Below are 19890 nucleotides of genomic sequence, written 5' to 3' on the forward strand. Positions count from 1 at the left end.
GCTTGGAGACAAGGACTGTGATTAAGGAAGGATGCTCCTGTTCCCTGCTTATTACAGCAGAGGATTTATCTGATAGAACAGACTCAGCCCCAGTTTTCCTCCTTTTATCCAGGATCCTACTTCCACTGTTCACTCAAAAAGGGAAGGATGAAGATGTCTGGGGGGGATGCAGGAGGAACATCATTGCATGTCCAACGCATTGTGCATAGGGTAGAGGGTTTCACTGCCCTAAAACTATCCCAGGATTTAGCTCCAGAAGGATGGTCCCCAGTCACAGAGCACTACTTTCTGGCCTGGCAAAAGTGCATTGGTGCTTTCTAGCCTGACAGAGTCCGGGTGTGTGAAGCAGAAGTGCTGGAAATAAAACCTCCTGCAAAATGGAAAGTATACAGCTATTTTTAAAAAGGGACGGCACCCAGTGCTGCTGTGAACCAGTCACACTATCAGTCAGCAAGAGACTTCTGTGGTCTGACAGCTGACAGCCAGGAGAAGCAGCTCCTACAGAACAGTGATAAGGGATGAGTGATTTGGGCTATCAAGAGCTGCATCTTTTTAAATGTAGACAAGAGTGTTGTCCTATGCTGTCTCTGACCCTTGGATATAAGGGGGAATAGGGGAAGTGACCCTCAATACACTTCTTGACATGCTGGAAAGGAGGGTGAGACACTGATACTCCTGTGAGCAAATACCAGCTCGGCCACTGCTCTCCCTCCCTAAACATATCCTCATTGCTCAGCCTCCGCTGAGGTTTTCCAGCTTCTAAAAATATTCAGCCTCTAATTAAAGCATCCATCTCACTTGCCAGGACAAACGCATCCGGCCACAGAGCTGAGCTGGTTCTGGAGATAGCCAGAGCTTGCCTGCCTAGTTGTCCTGGTCTGGGTGCCTTGGGTGACGTCTGGAATTGGAGTTTAGTTTGTGATTCCTTGTGTATCAAGCTGGTGGCAGCTTCAGGAAGTGGGCTCCTCGGATTTTATTATACTGGATATAAGGAAAAAGTTTTTTACCATAAAGGCAGTGAAGCATTGGAACAGGCTGCCCAGAGAGGTGGTGGATGTCCTGTCCCTGGAGACACTTAAGGTCATGTTGGATGGGGCTCTAAGCACCTGATGGAGCTGTGGGTGTCCCTATTCACTGCAACGGAGCTGGACCAAATGGCCCTTGAGGGTCCCTTTCACAGAATCACAGAATCACAGAATGGCCAGAGTTGGAAGGGATCTCAAGGATCATGAATCTCCAACCTCCCTGCCACATGCAGGGTCACCAACCTCCCTATTTAACTTTAGCTCTCCTTTCAACTCAAATTTCAACTTTCCTCCCCTTTCAACTCAAATGATTCTATGATTTTCCAACCCTGAAGTCACCCTGTGCCTTTTCTTCCTCTGTGAGTTGTGTGTTTTTATTGTCTGGGTCCTATCGTGGAGAGGGATGAACATATGAACAGCATAGGGCATCATGCTGCAGGTGGGGCTCTCATGCCTGTTGCAACATAGAAGAATTCAGATGGGCTATTTAAGTAATTCAAATAGCAGCAAAATGAGAGGGAGCTAAAATAGGGTGAAGGAGTACACAAGGTGCAACACAGTGCTGCTGGGGCATTCACAAGGAATTTGGAGAATCCATCTGATAGATGGATTCAGACCCATCACTTTGGGCACCATGTGCTTGACCAGGACAGCAAAACAGACTGCACAGCCCTGTCCCATGGCAAGAGAGATCCCAACAGGTTGGATATTAGGAAAAACTTCTCCACAAGAGAGGTTGGATACTGGCACCAGGGTGCCCAGGGAGGTGGTGGATTCACAGTCCCTGGAGGTGTTAAGAATTGTGGAGATGTGGCACTTATGGACTTGGCTTAGTGGGCAACAGTGGTGGTAGGTGGACAGTTGGAGGAGATGATCTTTTCCAGTTTTAATGATTCTATGATTCCATGATCCAGAAGGAGACGCAGAAGGAAAACTCTGGTGGAGCCTGATGGGCAGAGACCGTGTCATGGTGGGCACAAAAGAAGCAGGCATGGTATCATAGAATCATGGAAGATCTTGAGTTGGAAGAGACCAACAAGGACTGTCAAGTCCAACCATCTCTATATGTTGGTCTTGGCCTTCCCCTACAGTTCTAAACAGCTCTGGGAGCCAGAACAGACCTTTCCTGGAGATATGTCCCCCATAGTTGCCAGTCCTGGAGGACAGGGTAGACAGCTTGTGGGTCTCCCCACATCACCCTTTCTGCAAAGCCAGCCTTCCAACTCAGCTCCTCACTAGCAGACCATTCCCTAAATCCACTAAGACCTTCCCACTGCCTCTATCACAGTTTGGAGCACATCCCATAGCATTTGCACCAGATGTTCTTGCATCAATTCTGGACACTGTCAAACGTCTATTACTTCCTTCCAGTCAGCTTACCTGGACCTTGTGAAGCTTTTTAATCTTTGCACTAATGAAGAGCCCAATGAGACAAGCACAGCAGTTTGGAGATGCAACACTCACAGTTCTTGTAGGGCTGAGCAGGGCAAGGGAAGAAGCTACAGAGGAATGGCAACAACACATCACATTGTACTTTGGACTTAAACCAATTACCACCCTCCCATCACTAAGACAATAAATCCACATTTGTTCACCTCCAAATCACTTTATTATATTGTGAGTAATCACAAAGCCTTACAATGTTGCCGAGGTTCTGTAAAAAAACAAACTAATACAGCGATGGTATTTGCCAGCCTTTGCTAAAACTTGTTCAGCTAGCAGCTAGCGTGAGATTACACCAGGAAATATTGCAGTCTTCAACTGGATTGTCACATTGGGTTTTAAATTTACCACAGTGGTGCAAAGCCAGTGAATCTAACAGTATACGATCCCCGTAACCTTGCATCTACGTACAGACTTACAACATTAAACAATTTTTTTTTTTAAATTACATTTCTTTTTTTTTCTGCCAGCAGAAAATTCTCTTAAAAAGGCAACATCTACTAAAAACCACCTCTTTTCTTCCAAACTGCACCTGGCTGCTGTTCTCTTCCAGATCTCTGTCTGCCTGCAGGCATTCCCATTGCCTTTTTAAGAAAACTACTGTGTTTCTCATGAATGTGAAGGCAGGTCGAACCTTTCGAAGGCTCAACAGAGGGGCAAAGCCCCCAACACTGATGAAAAGGGTTAAAATCCTACCTTATGGTCTGCCATCAAACCATCAAAAAGGAGATGGGTGTAAGCACATGGGAGGGTTTGAAATATCCAAAGTAAGACGTTGAATCTGGGGTGAGCCCCCTTGCAGTGGCTGGCTTTTACGGGCTCAGCAGGTTTCTACCATCGCTGGAAAGAAATGCTTTGGGCAATGTGGTTTCCATTTGTGGAGGCCTTTGGGGGTGTGAAGATGAAGTCTGAGCTTCTCCCAACACTCCCAAGGAGGGCTGTGGACTGGGTTTATGTCTCCATCATCTTTGCATGGACTTCCTCCTTCTGGGGGAGGTTCAGGTTGGATATCAGGAAAAGGCTGAGAGGTTGGTTGGGGACTGCAGAAGGCTTCCCCAGGGAAGTGGTCACAGCACCAAGCTTGCCATAGAAGAAATGTATGAACAACACTCTCAGTTGTATGGTCTTCTTTTTGGGTGATACTGTGTGAGGCCAGGAGTCAGACTTGATGATCCTTATGGGTCCCTTCCAACTCAGGGTTTTCTGTGATTCTATGATTCCCTCAACCTGTTTCAGAAACTTTAAGGTTACTCTGACGCAAGTCTGGGTGTGAAGAACAAGCCATGGGCAGATCCGTGCAGGATCACCATCTACAACATACCCTCCCATCCCCAGGACAAAGTGGCAGATTTGGGATGGATATCTCCATTGGCGGAGCTCCTATGACCAGGATGAAGGCTACATGTAAAGCACTGTGCTGCCTTTGCTCCCCTTCTCCTCACCTGGAGAAGAAGTGGGATGAGGCAAGCTCCCCTTTGCTTTGCCAGCATTTCAGAGTAGAGGAAAAATGCATAAAGCTCCAAGGACAAAGCTTTTCATCAGATCTCAGTTGGTAGCCAAGTAGCCACGTGAGAGAAAGAAAAGCCACAGAACTGGAATGAAAATATACCTCAAGATCCTTCTCATGATAGGCAGACTGCTCCAGGGTTGCAGGCGTCAGTGCTAATTCTTCCCCTGGCACGTTTTGGAAGTTGCCTCACACAATCCCAGCTGAGCTGCAGATGTTGAGTTCAGCTGGGGAACATCAGCCTGGAAACAGCTTGCTTGGCTGGTTGAGGTCATTGAGATAAAAACCACTGTCAATGTTTTCTTCCAAGTTTACCCAGAAAGGAAAGAGGGAATTGTTTTTTCATTTAAAGCTTGGCTATGTGGTCTCTCAGTCAATTTGCTTGATGAAAGCTGGTTCCTGGGTGAGATGCTTCTCCTCCTTTGCAATGTATCAATGCCTCACTAATGTCATACAGATGGGAGGCTGCCAAGGCTAGACCTAAAGTAATCTGACATACAAAGAATCAAGGTGGGGAAAACAGGGAGAAAAGAGTGGAAAACTCTCTACTTACTCAGTGTTCACTGCACATCAATGCAAATATCATGTGAAAACCAGCACATTAGGAGCATGCTGTGTTCAGGTTTGTCTGGAAATGTTTCTTCAGACTGAAAGTGCATGACAAGGAACAGGGTGCTGCTAATGAAGGCAACATCCAGAAGGCACTTCTTGGGGAATAATAATTAAAAACAGGGATGAAGAATGGGTTTGGAAGCCAACAGCTATGGAGTTGGCAGGTTTTGGGATGCACTTTGGAGAGGTGTATCTTTGCACCTGCAGACCGGTCTGGGGCGTAGAGTTTTGCATCACAGCAGCTCTTCTGCCCCAAGCCTCAGCTTGGTCCTCAGTGTCCATCAGCACTGTTCTTGAGCTATGCAGCCCCAAACACACCGGGTAGAATCTGGGGCCTGCAAGTGAGGATTTGCAAGTGTATAAAACCCACAATCAATCAAGTATTGGCATATACAAATATATAAATTATTGACAGCTTTACAAAAGGCACACTGCAAGCCAGCTCAGTCCAACACCTGTGCAAACCCCACAGCCCCCCCACCCTCCCACTCCAACTTTCCCCATCTCTCTCTTTCATCACAAAACGTAAGGCGCTGCTGCTACGGCCCCATGGCTGTCATGGCAGCTGAGGACCTCTTTTTTGGTCAGCCCAATTTGTCGGTGGTACTGTCCTTCTTTGATGGTCTTAAAACACTGAATGTTCTTCCTCAGGGTGATGCTTTTGAGGGAAGGTAGGTATTTCAGCACAGTCTTTGGCAAGGAGGACACGCCGGTCCCAGAGAGGTTGAGTTCTTGTATAGAGCTCAGGCCAAAGATAACTTCAGCAGTCAATGACCTCAGGTTGGGATTGTTGGATAAATCCAGAACTTGGAGGGCTGGTAATTCCTTGAAACTGTAAGGAGATAACTCTCTAAAGTTATGGAGGCCGCTGAGGGATAAATGAATCAAACCTTTCAGCCCCTTGAAGTCTCCTTTCTCAGTCTTGGCTAGTGGATTGCCATCAAGATTTAAGTATCGAAGAGGAATGCCTTGGAGGTTTGGCACAGTTGTTAGTCTGTTTCCAGAAAGATTTAAGTTCTGGATGTTGGGGACGCTCTTTTCATGGTTCCTTGTAATTTTGCTGAGCATGTTATTGGATAGATCCACATTCAAGGGTTTTCCTTGACCCTTTGAAGCAAAAACGTCCATCGCTATATCCAAAAGCTTGTTATTGCTCAAATCTATGTCACCCAAAGGAGAACTGGAGAAGCAGTCCTCTGGAAGGACTTCCAGAGAGTTATGACTCAGATCCAAAGACTCCAGGTAGCGAAGCCTGGAGAAAGTTGTGGAGGAAATCTTGGCGATATTATTGTAGCTCAGGTCGAGGCTCACCAGGGTGGTGTATCCAGGGCCAGTTAGCATTGATTCATTGATTGTTTCCAGTTTGTTTGAGGACAGATCCAAGTAGGAGGTATCCAGAGGGATTGGGACAGGAACAATGTGTGAGCCTATTCCGCTGCAGTCCACCTTGGTCAGGCTAAAGCTGTCAAAGAGACCAAAGCTTTCCACTTCACAGTGGCAGCCAGGGAAGCAGGTTTTGGTGGCACTGAAACACGGAAGGAGAAGCAGCAAGTTGAACCAGGCTAAGAACTGCATCGTTGACCTGGAAAACAAGATGACAAAAATTCAATTTAATTGTCTTATTTTACTGAAGTTGTGCAACAGTTTGAGCTACGCATTATTCCTGTCTTTCCAAAGGGATAGATTAAGCATTCTGTTAAAATATTAACTAACTATAAGTAAATAGCAAGGATGTCCTAAACACCATATTTCTCATACTACAATCCCCAGTAGGAATCTTGCAAGATGTCCAAGACTCCAACTTCCAAGAGCTGGACTTGATGACCAGGAGCTGGACTGGATGATCCTTACGGGTCTCTTCCAACTTGGAATATTCTATGATTCTGTGAACTGCTAGAAGGCTGCCCATTGCCATTGGACTGCATGTCTCCCTTACTTTGACTTCAGACGCAAATCTAGGCGTGTTTCAGCAGACAGACTCATTGCTTAACGTCATGTGCTTCAAGCCAATCTCTTCTGGGTGGTGGCAGGCAGAATGGCCATTTGGCTCCTCGCCTACCATGAGAACAAAGGACAGCACTACCCCAGAATGTGTTGTGGTGGGCCCAGCCTCTCTCAAAGGCACTGACTGGAGAGAGCCAATTGATTTCACACACACAGACTCTGGAGTCTTTGCTAATTAAGCATTCTCTCTGATTAATGATGCTGGCAAGCGAGATCTCTCCTCCCCTCTGATTTTGAACTTCCATCATCTGAGACATTTATCTCCCTCCGTCATTGCAGCCAGAGGAGGAAGAGAGCTGATCTGCACCTCCCACTTCTGCTGACCCTTTTCTGATCACATTCTGGCAGCAAGTCTGCACAACTCCGCAGCTGCGGGACTTCCAAAGCCAGCCAAAAAAGCTTTTGCTCTGCATCTCTGGGGACGGTAAATAGGAGCATGTAAGTGATCCTGCAGGTCCGCAGAGAGGGCTGTCCACCTTTGTTCCAGCTGAAGTCTTGGGTGATGGCTGCATGTGCCTTGCAGTGTGCAAAAGAAGTGCAAAGGGGAAAATGCCTGGCCAAAATACTGTCCTGATCATTGATATGACTTGTCTGGGAGTGACTCCCATATCTCCTGTGACCAGAGAGAAGGGTTTGGGACTCTGGCCAAAATGCTTGCAACCAAAGCGTTGCTAAAGGCCAACATGCAATCCTCCGGGGTACATTATTCTGTAGAAACAACAGAAAACCAGTAAGATGAGCCCATCTTAAGTGTTTCTTGAGAAAAAACATGTGTGAGCAGATGGGATGCAGTGGATACTCCTGCAGACACATTTCCAGGTGACTCTTTCTTAATTACATTGATGTCAACCCCCACTCTGAGTCTATGCATGCAGACCATTGCTCCATTTTGCAATCATCCATCATTGGGAACTAAAAAACCTTAATGTTACATGTTTCATCTACAGAGAAGCATCTGCCTTAGTGTAACCCCACTATCAGTAGTGAGAGGCTTAGTGGTATCTCTTTTTTTATCTCTTTTCTTACGATACTATTGGCATCTCTTCTCTCAGATCCCATTAATTAGTTATTCCCACTTGATGTCTCAATCTGGACAGTGCCTCTTAACTACCCCTTTGAAATCCCAGTTTGGTTGCTGCTAGCATCACATTCATTGTCTCTGAGGGCACTGGATCAGACCCCAGAAGCTCCAAAGACACCAGTATGAGACTGGTGAGATGCAATCCATTACTACCAGTTAAAAACTCCCTTATGGAGCAACATGAAGCATTCATAGACTAACAAGCCACTTGGCCAATAGCTGTGACAAAAGATAGCAGAAATAAAGGTGCTGGTCACCTTCTAGTCCAAGAAAAAGTGTATATTGCCAGATGATCAGCAAAGAGCTTAGTCAGGTATGGGCATGCTTTATTGCTGCATGGAGCAATCGATCCAGCTCTTTGAAATGGGGAAGGAAACATGCCACAGGCATTTACAGTTCATCTGCGTACAGCGTGTATTTGAAACCACATCCAATTGCCTTTGGATGGCTGCCTACGAGCTGCTCTGTTGATAAAGGCAGGAGGCCAAGGTATCCCCTCGTGAAAGGGAGATGAGTTATCCTCCTGCAACACTGGGGACATTCACCCGGAGGCAGTGCCAGAAGCCCTGAGCCCATTTCCTCGGACAGTCACTGAGGATGTGGAGGAAAGCCACCAGGAGAAAGCGACCAACCCTCAGGCTGTTTTTTTCCTATTCTTTTCAAGGACATCTTCATTTCTATGGGTGTCGTGCTGTGAGAATATTTTTGCATCCTGAGAGCTCCCAGGATCTCCTTGGGATGAAGAATCACTCCCCAGGGCTCTTTATATCTATCTTGTCCTTTCTGCATGGTGAATATCCTGAGTCAACCCCACTCCCCAAGGAGATCCAGTGGTGGGTAATGGAGCCAAGGTCAGAACAAGCTCCCTGCAGGGTGTCAGCCTTCTGCCCTAAATCCCAGCTCTCCACATCTGCAGATCTGCTCATCTCCTGCACCATCCCTTAGCAAGAATCTCACTTTGAAATTTCCCTGCCAAAAAAACCTTAAAAGTCTCATTAATTTTAAAACCAGATCACAAAGGAAAACCAATCTGGGGGAGTGGTTTAGAGGAAAGCCCTGCTGTGGTGTTGCTGCAAATTCACACTTCTCACTGCGCTTGCTTTCCTCCTTCTGTGTTTTCTTCAAGGCTCTTCTCACTTGTCCAGTGATCCACAGCTGAAACTGTCACCTCATAGAATCATAGAGTCATTTATGTTGGAAAAGAACCATAATATCATCTAACCCATTAACCCATCAGCACCAAGACCACCACTAAACCGAGTCCCTACGCACCACGTGCATATTTCTCAAATACCTCCAAGGATGGATATTTCACCACCTTCCTAGGCAGCCCATTACAATGCCTGACCTGACTTCCCATGAAGAAATTCTTCTTAACATCCAGTCCAAACTCATCCCCAAAAAACTCCTTTTTACCCAGTTGGGAACTGCTGTCACATCCCACCTTGGACAGAAGCCTATTGATCAAGGTCTCATCCCCTCGTTGGAAATGAGATGAAGGGGGTGAAATCTGCAAAGGACTAAACTTGGAGACACTTCATCTCACCCCTGACCAATGTGGAGTGGAATGATTCCTGGGGTTCTACTTCCCACCCCATCCCTGCCTGCATCCTCCAAACCTAAGTTACATGCAGCAGCCAGGATTACAGGAATGGGGAGGACAGGACTTCTCAACAGTAGCTCACAAACAGATCAGGCATGGCGTGAATTCCTATGTGTCTAAAGCATGGTGGACAGATCGGATAGAGTTTCCAGATTTGCTGTCAATTTTCTGCTTAAACTTTAGGGAAGCAGTGGCAGTTATTGCCCCTAGAGGTGCTCAAGAACCACGGAGATGTGGCACTGAGGGACATGGGTTAGTGGGAATGGTGGGGATGGGCCGGTGGTTGGACTAGATGATCTGAGAGGTCTTTTCCAACCTTAATGACACTGCGATTCTATAGTATTCTATAGCAAACAAGTGAACAAAAGGCAAAGTGTTCATAGCAAGGCCCATTTGGCTGCCTTCACTAACTAGGGCAGGGAAAAGGAAAGGCTATTGGAAAAACATAGAAAGCTTTGATAGAGGCCAGAAATCCTCTAGACAAGGATGGGAAGGGGAGGGAAGGGAAGCCTCTAAATACCTGGGAGGCTCTGAGATGCAACTGGGATGGACTTTTTTTTATATAAAAAAACCAACATTTTCCTTATTCATTACGTAAAACAAGAGTGATAATCAGGTAGGTCTCTGCACCAGCAACAGCTGCGGATCTCCAGTGTGGACTCTGGCACACTGAGACCAAATGACGCCACAGCTGCAAACACAGTTGGATCCCAAACATCACAGTGAGCAGACAAAACTGGTTCAAACCAGACTACAGAGACCATTAACCCTTGACTCACAAACACACACTCCTCCTGTGATAAAGAAATTGCTGCTGAGAAATGTTTTGTTTTTTTTTTTAATGAATCTGTTGAAAGTAAAGGTCATTCTGGCTTTTGCTCTTTGCCAAAGAAGGGATCCCCATGTGAATAAAACAGATATATTTAGTCCTCTCTATAAAGCTTATGAAACAAACTAGTGCTTCCTTATGGAGGAGTTGATGGCTGGACTAGATGATCTGTTGTCTTTTCCAACCTCAACGCTTCCATAATTCAATGATTTTTGGTGCAAATAGGGGCAAGGTTTCCTGAACTGGCTCTATCTTATTTCATTAGCTAGTTTACGGTGTTGGTTTTGCACTCAGTGTTTGGGTGTAGGGAGACTTAATGAGAACCAAAGTACCTGTTGGTTAGGTTTGTTCCTAAATTCCAATGCATAGGTCTGGGGGAGTTCATTGGAGTTTCCATAGGTGCTGGTGACAGAAGGATGAGGTTTTGTTTCTTGGCATGTCCTAATCCAATTTGATTTAATGGCTCGCTCCATCAGGAGCTGCCCCTCTAGCCACCTTTGAATGATAAATTATCAGAGGTGGTTTATTAATGTGGAGTGCAAAGCTGCTTACATAGCAGAGCCATGCCAAAAATAAGAAAAGAAGGTGGGGGTGTGCAGCCCCATCTTCTCCCTATTTTTCCAACCCTGGTGCTGGGCTGGGGGCACCAAGATGGCATCATTGGCCCTTATGTCTCCACGGTGTGAAGAGAGACTGAAGTCATCCTAAGGGTGATGAACGCTTTTTCCTGCATCTTTCTGGTCACTTCAGAAAGTCAGAATTAAATGCAGGGCCAGAAGTCTCTGAATTCCTTTTTACTTTGATGATTTCTAATAATGGATGTGAAACCACCTCTTTTGCATTGGGTCAGGAACTCCACAACCAAAGGGGAATCATTAGCAAGTAATTACCTGAGTGGTATTGGGAATCCTCATTAGCAGGTTATGTGAGAATTACATGCAATAGACACCAAAATGGGGGGTGAAAATAACCACACTGTCAAGGCTATCATTGCAAGGCTAGAATCTCACCAAAAAGTGGGGAATTCGGGATGTGGAACAGCTAGAAAAACAACACACTGCTCCTCACTTTTCCCCAAAGCTCCATTTGCTTTTATCAGCTACAGACATGAAGAAACTGCTGAGCCAAAAAGCAACGATTAACCAGCACCTGGGACTGCTCCCTGTCCTTCGTGGTGATTTTCGTAGATGTTGCAGGGGATGAGACAGATAAGATTAGCAAGAGCAAAGCCAGGCAAGCCGTAAGCATCAGAAGTGTTTCACAATCCCAAAACAAAACCAGGCAGCCCTTCACCCCACCAGGCTGCAAAGAAGATACATGGAAATGGCCAATAGGGAGCCCAGCATGTCCAATCCCTACAGCAGCATCACATCATGGGTTTGTCACCATTGGGTTAAATGATATCCCTTGCTCTGCTCAAGCAGTCCCTTCAGCATTTCTTTTTTAAGTTAAATAATAATCCTTTCTTTACAAAAGAAATTGAGAGCCCTTTTAAAATAATCTTTGCTCCAACTGTTCATGTCACAAATCCCATCTGCTTAGCGAGAAGCCAAGGGTGATTTATCATCTGAGTGCTTAAACAACTAACAGTTTATTCCACTTATGCAATCCCCCTAGCACTGTCCCAGGAGGAAATCAAGGTGTGTAGGGGGTATTTTTGGCTCAAACAAAAGGAAACCTGTGTGGGCAGGTTTGCCAGCCCATAGGGCGAGTTCCAGCTGAGTTACATCCGCTGCCTAAATAGGGCTGGTTGAAGCTCTCGGGTTGTAACTGTTTCTTGCATGGGGGGAAAGGGTCTCCTGTGGCTTCTGAAATTGATTTTGCTCATCACTCTCATGCAGAGCTCTGCTTGTGCTGGGAGGAGGCAGTTCTAATGCAAGAGCATCTCCATCACCTCCTGACCACAACATAAAATCACAGAATCATCAAAGTTGGAAAAGACCCCTGAGATCATCTGGTCCAACCACCATGTCAGCCCAACACCGAAACCAGGTCCACGTGGCTTTGGGTGCATTTTCAGTGTGGGACATGGAAACTGGGAGCAGCACCATCAGAACTGAATCCCTACACGATCAAAGCAAATGACCAAGAGGAATGCAGGAGCTCAGGGTCTTCTCCAGCTCCAGCATCACCCCTGTGGGTGATCACACCAAAATGAGAGGAGCTATTTTGGCACAACCAAGCAGACAGAGCAGCCATTTGGCATAGCATCTCCCAGCAATGGGAGCTGGGCAGGTTTGCACCAAGGTTTACAGCAGCTTTGATACATTCTGCCATAGAGGGGCCAAGTGGAGCCACCAGCAGAACTCATCATCTCTGATGCCCCAGGGCTTTGCCCAAATCACATCAGTAACCCAGCAGCATTAAGTCCTCCAGCGCTGCATCCACTTTGCAAAACACCAAGTTCAAAGTGACAGATCACTGCTTTGTATGCAACATAGGGCTGAGGGTGCTTTCCCCTCCTCTCTGTCAGGATGTCAGACGAAATAAACCAAGCTGATGTGAATTTTTAAAGTGTAAAAACACCTTTTAAATGTATTTTACACTAAACACAAAGTTTAGTTTAATTTTTTTTTTTTTTTTTTTTTTTTGCTAGCTAATCATTGAAAGCTAAAACAATCCCAGCAAGTTTCTATAGCCCCAGACCTTATGATGCTGCCCCACACCTGAGTCCAAGCTTCACCCACTCAACTCCCAGAGACATATAATCCAAGAGGAGTGCACTGTGGGATAAACACCATGTGTCAAACCAGTGAGAAACATCAAGATGTGCAGCATGGAGAGAGGAAGCCTCCTACACTTCTTGCTTTTTACTGTTCCTAGAGTTTCTGGGCATATCATGCAGCCCTGACATGGTTTGTTTCAACAATCCTGGTGTGATAGTTGCAGAAGGATTGCGATGGACATGGATGGATTCTTCTGAAAGGGATGAGCTGGGTGGATGGAAAGGAGACAGGCATGGATGGGCTTCTCTGGAAGGAATGAACTGAATGGATGGAAGAGAGATGGATATGGACAAATTCCTCTGGAGGGGATGAACTGAGTGGATGAAAAGGACATGGATGGGCCCCTCTGGAAGGAATGAGCTGGATGGATGGAACGAGATGGACGTGGATGGGCTCCTCTGGAAGGGATGAGCCAAATGGGTGGGAGGGGAGGGATAGTGCTGGAAGGTGAGATCTCCCAGGGTGACACCTCTGCTTCTTGGTAAGACACGAATAGCTCATCCTGTACCCTGTACCTAAGAAAGTTTTCCTTCTCTTTATCTTTGAAGTTACAAGTCGGCTGTCCAAACGCAAGCTTTCCTCCAACAGCACATCTCAGTCCCTTGTGCCCTGCCAAAATGACACAAAAATCCCAGGGAAAAAAAATCTGCCCCAGTAGAATGCAAGGGCAGAGCCACCAGTTCAGCTTCTAAGAGGATCCCATGCTTTAGCTCTCTGAAAGGCAGCAAATCCCAATGTCCCTTCTCACAGCCCTCCCTTTTAGGATGCTGATAAGGAAGGCCAAATCAGGGAGGCAGAGTTACACTGGGCGTCCTATGGTGCTGCCCTGGCTCAGAGCTTCTTTGTAGGCTTTTTATTTGTTTTTGTGGCTTTCCCCTCCCTACCCACCCCCCCAACAATAATCTCCAGGCTTCTTTTCTGCCTGGGGCTGTCAGTGTGCAGCTGCAGACCCTCCACCGAGGAGGTAATAAATACAATCCTGGCAGTCATTTTTGCAAACAGCACAGCTGGAGGCTCCAGGCTCCTTCCCCTCCCGGCATTCCCCAGTGCTAATAATTCTTGCAGCGTGACCACTGTGAACAATGGGATGCTCAGCATGGGGGCTGCCCAGCAGAGCATCACTGGGAGCTTCAGGGGCTGCCTCCACCCCAGCGAAGCACTTGAGATATTTGCTGTGCCTTACAAGATTTGGGAAGGGACTTGGGAGGGGAAAGAGAGTTCTGGGTAAGGCTAACAAAGGCTATACCAGCAGGGCACTGTCCCCATTGTGGTTCCTACCCTAGATGTTCCTTGACTTCCTTAGTGATCATAGAATCACAGAACAGTTTGGGTTGAAGGAGTTTGGGTTGACCTCAAAGTCCATCCAGTACCAAACCCTGCCATAGGCAGGGACACCTCCCATAGACCAGGTGCTCAAAGCCCCATCCAAACTGGACTTAAATGCCTCCAGAGATGGGACACCCACAGCTTCTCTGTGCTAGAGCCTCACCATTCTCTGAGCAAGAGATTTCCTCCTATCGAACCTAAATCTCTCTTCTTCTAGTTCACCTTGGATGGTGTTTGGCAGAGAAGGGTGACAGTGGTTGGTCCCAAGACTGAGAGGTGAACAAGGAGTTATCACCACAAGCCTCAAATCCACCACTCAAGATGAAATTCCTCTGTTAGCCCGTGGGGAAGTTCCTGTCCAACACCAGTGTGCTGACATTTTTGTCCTGTCAGACGTGACCTGTCAACCAGGATGCACAAAACCACTACCAATTGGCATTTAACCCTGCATTAAACCAAGTCCCAGCCTAATCTGATTCAGTTTTGCTCAACAGCTGACCCAGACCCAGAATTTTCAAATTGCAACAGCCCCATACTTTTGCCCCTGTATGGTAGGCCATAGTTTAGTGGGCATGGGTGACGGGTTGATGGTTGGAGTAGATGATTTTAGTTGTCTTTTATGGCCTTAATAATTCTGTTACTCTATGGCCAGCATGGTGTTGGCTCCTTGCTCCATTTTATCCTCCAAAGCAGGTGGGGGCTGCCATGCACTGTGTTGCAGACACCAGAGATAGAGACATCCCAGTGAGATATTTGGGGACAATTAAGAACAGCAATGCTCCCCCAGAGCGTGAGCCATGTTCAGAGCTCCTCCATGGTTCTGCAATCCCATGAGCCATAGATCTAGCTGCAGATGCCCCTGCTCAGAGGTGACTGGGGCTAGGTATGCATTTTGTCCCAAGAGGAGAGTTTCAGACATGATGGGTGTAAGGAATCACGCTGCAGGCCCATCCACCCTAGCAGGGCTTTGCCTCCAAGTCTGAATTTTTCCTGGTGATCTCACATTCAAAGTCAAATAAAAAGCCTTATTTCTTTTCCCCCTCAGCATACCTCAGAAAAAAAACCTCAAGAATCATCAGTAGCCCAGATGGGGAGGAAACAGAGCCCTTAATATCCAAGCCACACACTGTCTCCCGGCTCAAGAGAACCCACACTTTGGTCCCAGTAGAGGGAATCACATTTTCTCCAGCTGCACTTTTCCTCCCCCCTTAAAGATGGGTCTGTTCCCCTCTCCCCTCACATCACAGCCAGGCATGGAGCAGAGGAAGGCAAGGAGTCAGCATCACAGACAGCAAAAAAGAATCACAAGGAGCGGGGGGAAGGGGAAGGAAAAGAAGCCCCACAGATGCCAGCACTCAGCTGTTACACACAGCACATGGCCCTCTGCAGGCATGATAAAGTGCTTTTTTCCAGCTTGCCACCGCTCCGTTTGGAGCCTGGTTAATACAACTCAGGAATGTCCCGTGCTGCGGCAGCCAGGTTGGGATAATCCCCTGCAGTCTTTGAGATTCTCAGGGAATGCATTTCCTCCCCCCCTCCCTGCTGAGCATCTCGAATCCTCTGAGAAGCAACGGCAGCAGCTTCCAGGAAATTAAAAAAAAAAAAAAAAATTGCAATAGAAACAAAAATCCCAAGGCTTCCTCAGCCAAGAATGAATGGCGTGGAGCCTGCCATACATTCGTCTCGCTGGGTCCAGGTGCCAAGTTTTCATACAAGAAAGGGCTTGCTCGAGCCAGCCTTTATCTCCTCCCGGCCCCCAACATCTCACTGCTCGGAAGTTTCTTTTGAAGCCGTTCCAGGCTGTGAGTGCTGTGGTTGCTGCCTGCTCCAGCCCCACTATATCGGTGCGATGGGGTCGGGAGGGCTGTGGACAAGCATGCCTCTTGTTTTATATCCCCCCTCCCCTTCAGCTTCTGCTTGGGGAAAGAGGGAGGAGGGAGAATAGAGTGAAAGAGGAAAAAAAGCAGTTAGGGATGGAGGGAAAAGTCTGAACCTCAGGAAGGCAGTGCCTCACAGTGCCTCACCTCCTTCTGTTGGCTCCGTCTCACACTGGGGTGGATGGCACACACTGCTGTCACTGCAGCGCTGGGTGAGTGCTGGATGCTTCTTCCTACACCCCCCCAAAAAGGAAAAAAAAAATTAATAGATTTGATATGTTTTGTTTGTTTCGCAGCTTTCTGCTCCCATCCTTTCAATGCTGTTATATTTCCTTGCACTCAGTCTGAAAAAATAAGGATGAAGCACACCCCCTCGCTCGAATCTTGCAGTCTTCCCTGCTGTACTTTGCTATCAGAAATCATGCTCCCCTGGGATGGCACATCCTTTCTCCCTCCAGGCACTTTGCAATCACTCCCTGCATGCAAGCTACTCGCATTCATTCACCGCTGTGCGTCTCCAGCAGCACCCACCCTGTGCACCCGCTGCCTCTGCACCGGGGAGGGAGAACTGACACTGCTCAGCGCTGCTTATATCCCACGTGTGAGCAAGCACCTCCCGTTCCACGGCCTCCCAGGGCTGGCACTGCCTCCCAGGGGTTATAAAGTGACCGAGAGCTGCCATGCTCTGCCCCAGTGCAGAGTGACGTTGGCTGCCGACTCGCTTTGCTTTGGCACCGCGGGGCTGCCTGAAGCAGCCAGCCAAGTTTAACGCTGTCAGTTCTCCCGGGGATGTACCCTTAGAGCATTGCCACGGCATCTCTCTAAGCTTCCCTTTCTGCACCACCCGTGCTCACACAGCACTGCAATCAAACCCCGCGTGCCTCCGGACGAGCGCGGCGGTGGCGATCAATGCGATATTTCAGCGCAATGCCGGCAATGGGCACTGGCTGCTTTCTGCAGAGCAATGGCACAGTGTCCACGAGAGACAAGTTTCCTACTGTAACTTCAGTGAATGCTCTCATTCAGGCTGACGGCAGCTGATTTATCATGGCAGGCACCCGGGGAAATCCTCTGTCTCGGAGCTGCCGCGACCAACACCAACAGCTCAGCTCACAGAATCACAAAGCCATTCAGGTTGGAAAAGACCTCTAAGATCATCTCAGTCAACCAATCGTAGAACCCTTAAGGTTGGAGAAGACCTCTAAGATCACCTTGTCCAACCAATCATAGACTCATTAAGGATGGAGAAGACCCTTAAAACAATCCCATCCGACCAATCATAGAATCGTTAAGGATGGAGAAGACCTCTAAGACAATCCTATCCAACTAATCATAGAATTGTTAAGGATGGAGAAGACCTCTAAGATAATCCCATCCAACCAACCACAGAACACAGACTCATTAAGGCTGGAGAAGACCCCCTAAGATTACCCCATCCAACTAATGATAAAATCATTAAGGCTAGAGAAGACCTTTAAGATCATCTCGTTCAACCACGTACCTCCCCAGGCTCCAAATACCTTCACTGCCAACAAATTGCATCAGGGCTCAGCTGACCACAATGGGGAAACGCCAGTTAATGGAGGCAATGCCACTTCCCCATGACCCAAACCCCTCTCTCCATCCCGGGGCTTCCCACCCATCCCAAGCAGAGGAGCAGAGCTGACAAGGCTCTTTGTTTCAGGAGGGCTGACATGTGTTGTGGTCGGCTGCACTAATAAATCTGCCGGCCCCTGTGTCTCTTAATGACTGCAGCATTAATAAGAAGTTTCCATGGTGCTGCTGAAAAGTTTACAGGGTGTGTGTGTTATCAAGGGAGCCCCGTGCTTTCTGACCTCCTGCTTCAGAAGTCAGAACCAGCAGCTGCTTTTTCTTTTTTTCCTTTCTTTCTTCCCTCTCTTCTCATTTCTTTCTTTTCCTTTCTTTCCTATCCTTGCTTTTTTCCCCCCATTATTTCCTTCTTTTTTTTTCCTTTCTTTTTCATTTTTTCCCTTTTCTTTCTTTGCTTCTTTATTTCTTTCTCTTTTCTTCCTTTCCTTCTTTTTGCCTTTTTCTTTCTTTTTTTTTTTTTTTTTTTACTATTTTTCTCCTTCTTCCTTTTTTTTTTTCCTTCATTTTTTTTCTTTCTTTTTTCTTCTTTTTCTTTCTTTTTCTCTTCTTTTTTTTCTTTTCCAACAGAACCACACCACCACACAAACCCAAGGCTGCTTCCTCTCCCTGCCCCCTCCCCAAGCACACCTTCCCCTCCAGCTTAATCCACTCAGAGCCATGGGAAATTCCCAGGCGGGAGCTTTGCCGTGCCCGTATCTCTCCAGCACCCTCTGCACCCTCCTCACCCATCCTCTGAGCTTTGCTTTCCCTTTTTCCCCCCATTTTTTTCTTTCTCCCCTTACCTTTGTGCGGCTCCTGCGAGCCTCTATAGCTCAAGATCGCAGCCAAAAAAAAAAAAATAATAAAAAAGGAATTAAGGAGAAAAAAAACCGAGAAAAAATTCTCGGTGCTGGGAGGGAAAAGAAGGGGGGAAGAGGAGGGGACACAGGGAGCCCTGTGTGAAACCGAAGCGCTTGAAGCCGGGCACGGGAGGCGGTGCGCAGCTTCCAGCTGCTGCTCGGATTACTTTGCAGCCGTGGCAATTCTGAGCGCTCCGCAGCCACCATTGCACGGAGGGAGGAGAAGGGAGGAAACGAGCGGAGCTCGGGAGGGGTCGTACACCCCCTGCCTCCCCCTTTGGGGATGGCCGCTGCGGGGAAAAAGTGCTCTGCCTCCAGCTCAGGGCTCTGTGGTTCCACCCCCCCCCTTCCCCTCTCCGCTTTTTGGAGCGGATGACCCCGCACCGCCGCGTCGCTGAAAATCCCACGCGTGGCAAAAACAAAAAAAACAACAACAACAAAAACAAAAAACACAAACAAACAAAAAACTCAACGCACTGCAAAAGTTTCCCCACTCGGTGACACTGCAGGTGGGGGAGGGGAGAACTCCCATCGATCACCACCCCCCCCTCCCCCCGCCCGGCTCAGCGCATCCCCACTTTACCGGGGCGGCTCAGTCCTCCCTCCCCCCTCAAAAAAAAAAAAAAAAAAAAAAAAGAATTTGGGATGGGTGATCCTCCCCAAAACCCCGCAGCTCTGCGTGGGGAGAGGATGGGGGAAGGCACTCACCGGGACCGGGATCGGTTCTCACTCCTACGGGCACGCAGCGCCGGTTCCCACGGCGGGGAGCCGGCAGCAGCACAGCCTGGGGGCCGGGAGGCTCCTTCCTCCCTCCTCCTCCTCCTCCTCCTCTGCCGCCGCCGCCGCCGAGGCGTGCAGCTGGCCGGGCAGGCGGGCTGCCCCCTTCCCCTCAGGAGGAGGGAGGAGGGAGTTCAACAGATGGCTGCACACAAGGGAACATCTGGGAGGAGGAGGAGGAGGAGGAGGAAGAAGGAGGCAGGACTTCTACTCCGCTGGGCGACTCCTGAGTTGATAGACGCCCCCCCTCTCCCCCCCACTTGCCTTTATTCCTTTGTGAACTTAATGCTGGAGTGACCCCTCAAAAGTAATGGGGCTTTTTGCCTGACCCCACTGAAGAAATATGGCTTTTTTCCCCTTTTTGGAGAAAAAGGGAGTGTGTGTGTTTGAAGCTGGCTTTGCATCCCCTGGGTAAAATCTCTTATCATGGCATCAGAATATTCAAAGTTGGAAGGGATCCCCAAGGATCATGGAGCCTGACACATGGCTCCACCTAGGACCACCCCTCATAGCCCCACTGCTTTGATGAGCTGACTTCAGAATTCCCCTCAGCTCTTTTTCCTGACCTGTATTCATAGAATCATAGAATCATTAGAGTTGGAAAAGACCACTAGCATCATCCAGTCCAAC

The 19890-nt window shown here is 47.8% G+C and overlaps 1 protein-coding gene across 3 annotated transcripts; it reads right to left on the minus strand.

Annotated features, from left to right (window-relative positions):
• Positions 1-2622: 2622 nt before the first annotated feature.
• On the minus strand, positions 2623-19415 carry TSKU (tsukushi, small leucine rich proteoglycan). Of its 3 annotated transcripts, XM_048951706.1 has the most exons (4): positions 19192-19415; positions 18427-18449; positions 16181-16266; positions 2623-6169 (listed from the first exon to the last, which is right to left on the minus strand). In XM_048951706.1, the coding sequence occupies exon 4, from the start codon at positions 6160-6162 to the stop codon at positions 5104-5106; it is 1059 nt and encodes a 352-aa protein (XP_048807663.1). In that variant the 5' UTR covers positions 6163-6169; positions 16181-16266; positions 18427-18449; positions 19192-19415; the 3' UTR covers positions 2623-5103. The 3 variants fall into 3 exon arrangements, with proteins under 3 accessions (XP_048807663.1, XP_048807658.1, XP_048807654.1); XM_048951701.1 differs by lacking the exon at positions 18427-18449; XM_048951697.1 differs by lacking the exons at positions 18427-18449; positions 19192-19415 and adding an exon at positions 16565-16647.
• Between the last annotated feature and the right edge of the window lie 475 nt (positions 19416-19890).

Source organism: Lagopus muta, chromosome 1 (genome assembly GCF_023343835.1).
Source record: "Lagopus muta isolate bLagMut1 chromosome 1, bLagMut1 primary, whole genome shotgun sequence".
NCBI classification, from domain to species: Eukaryota; Metazoa; Chordata; class Aves; order Galliformes; family Phasianidae; genus Lagopus; species Lagopus muta.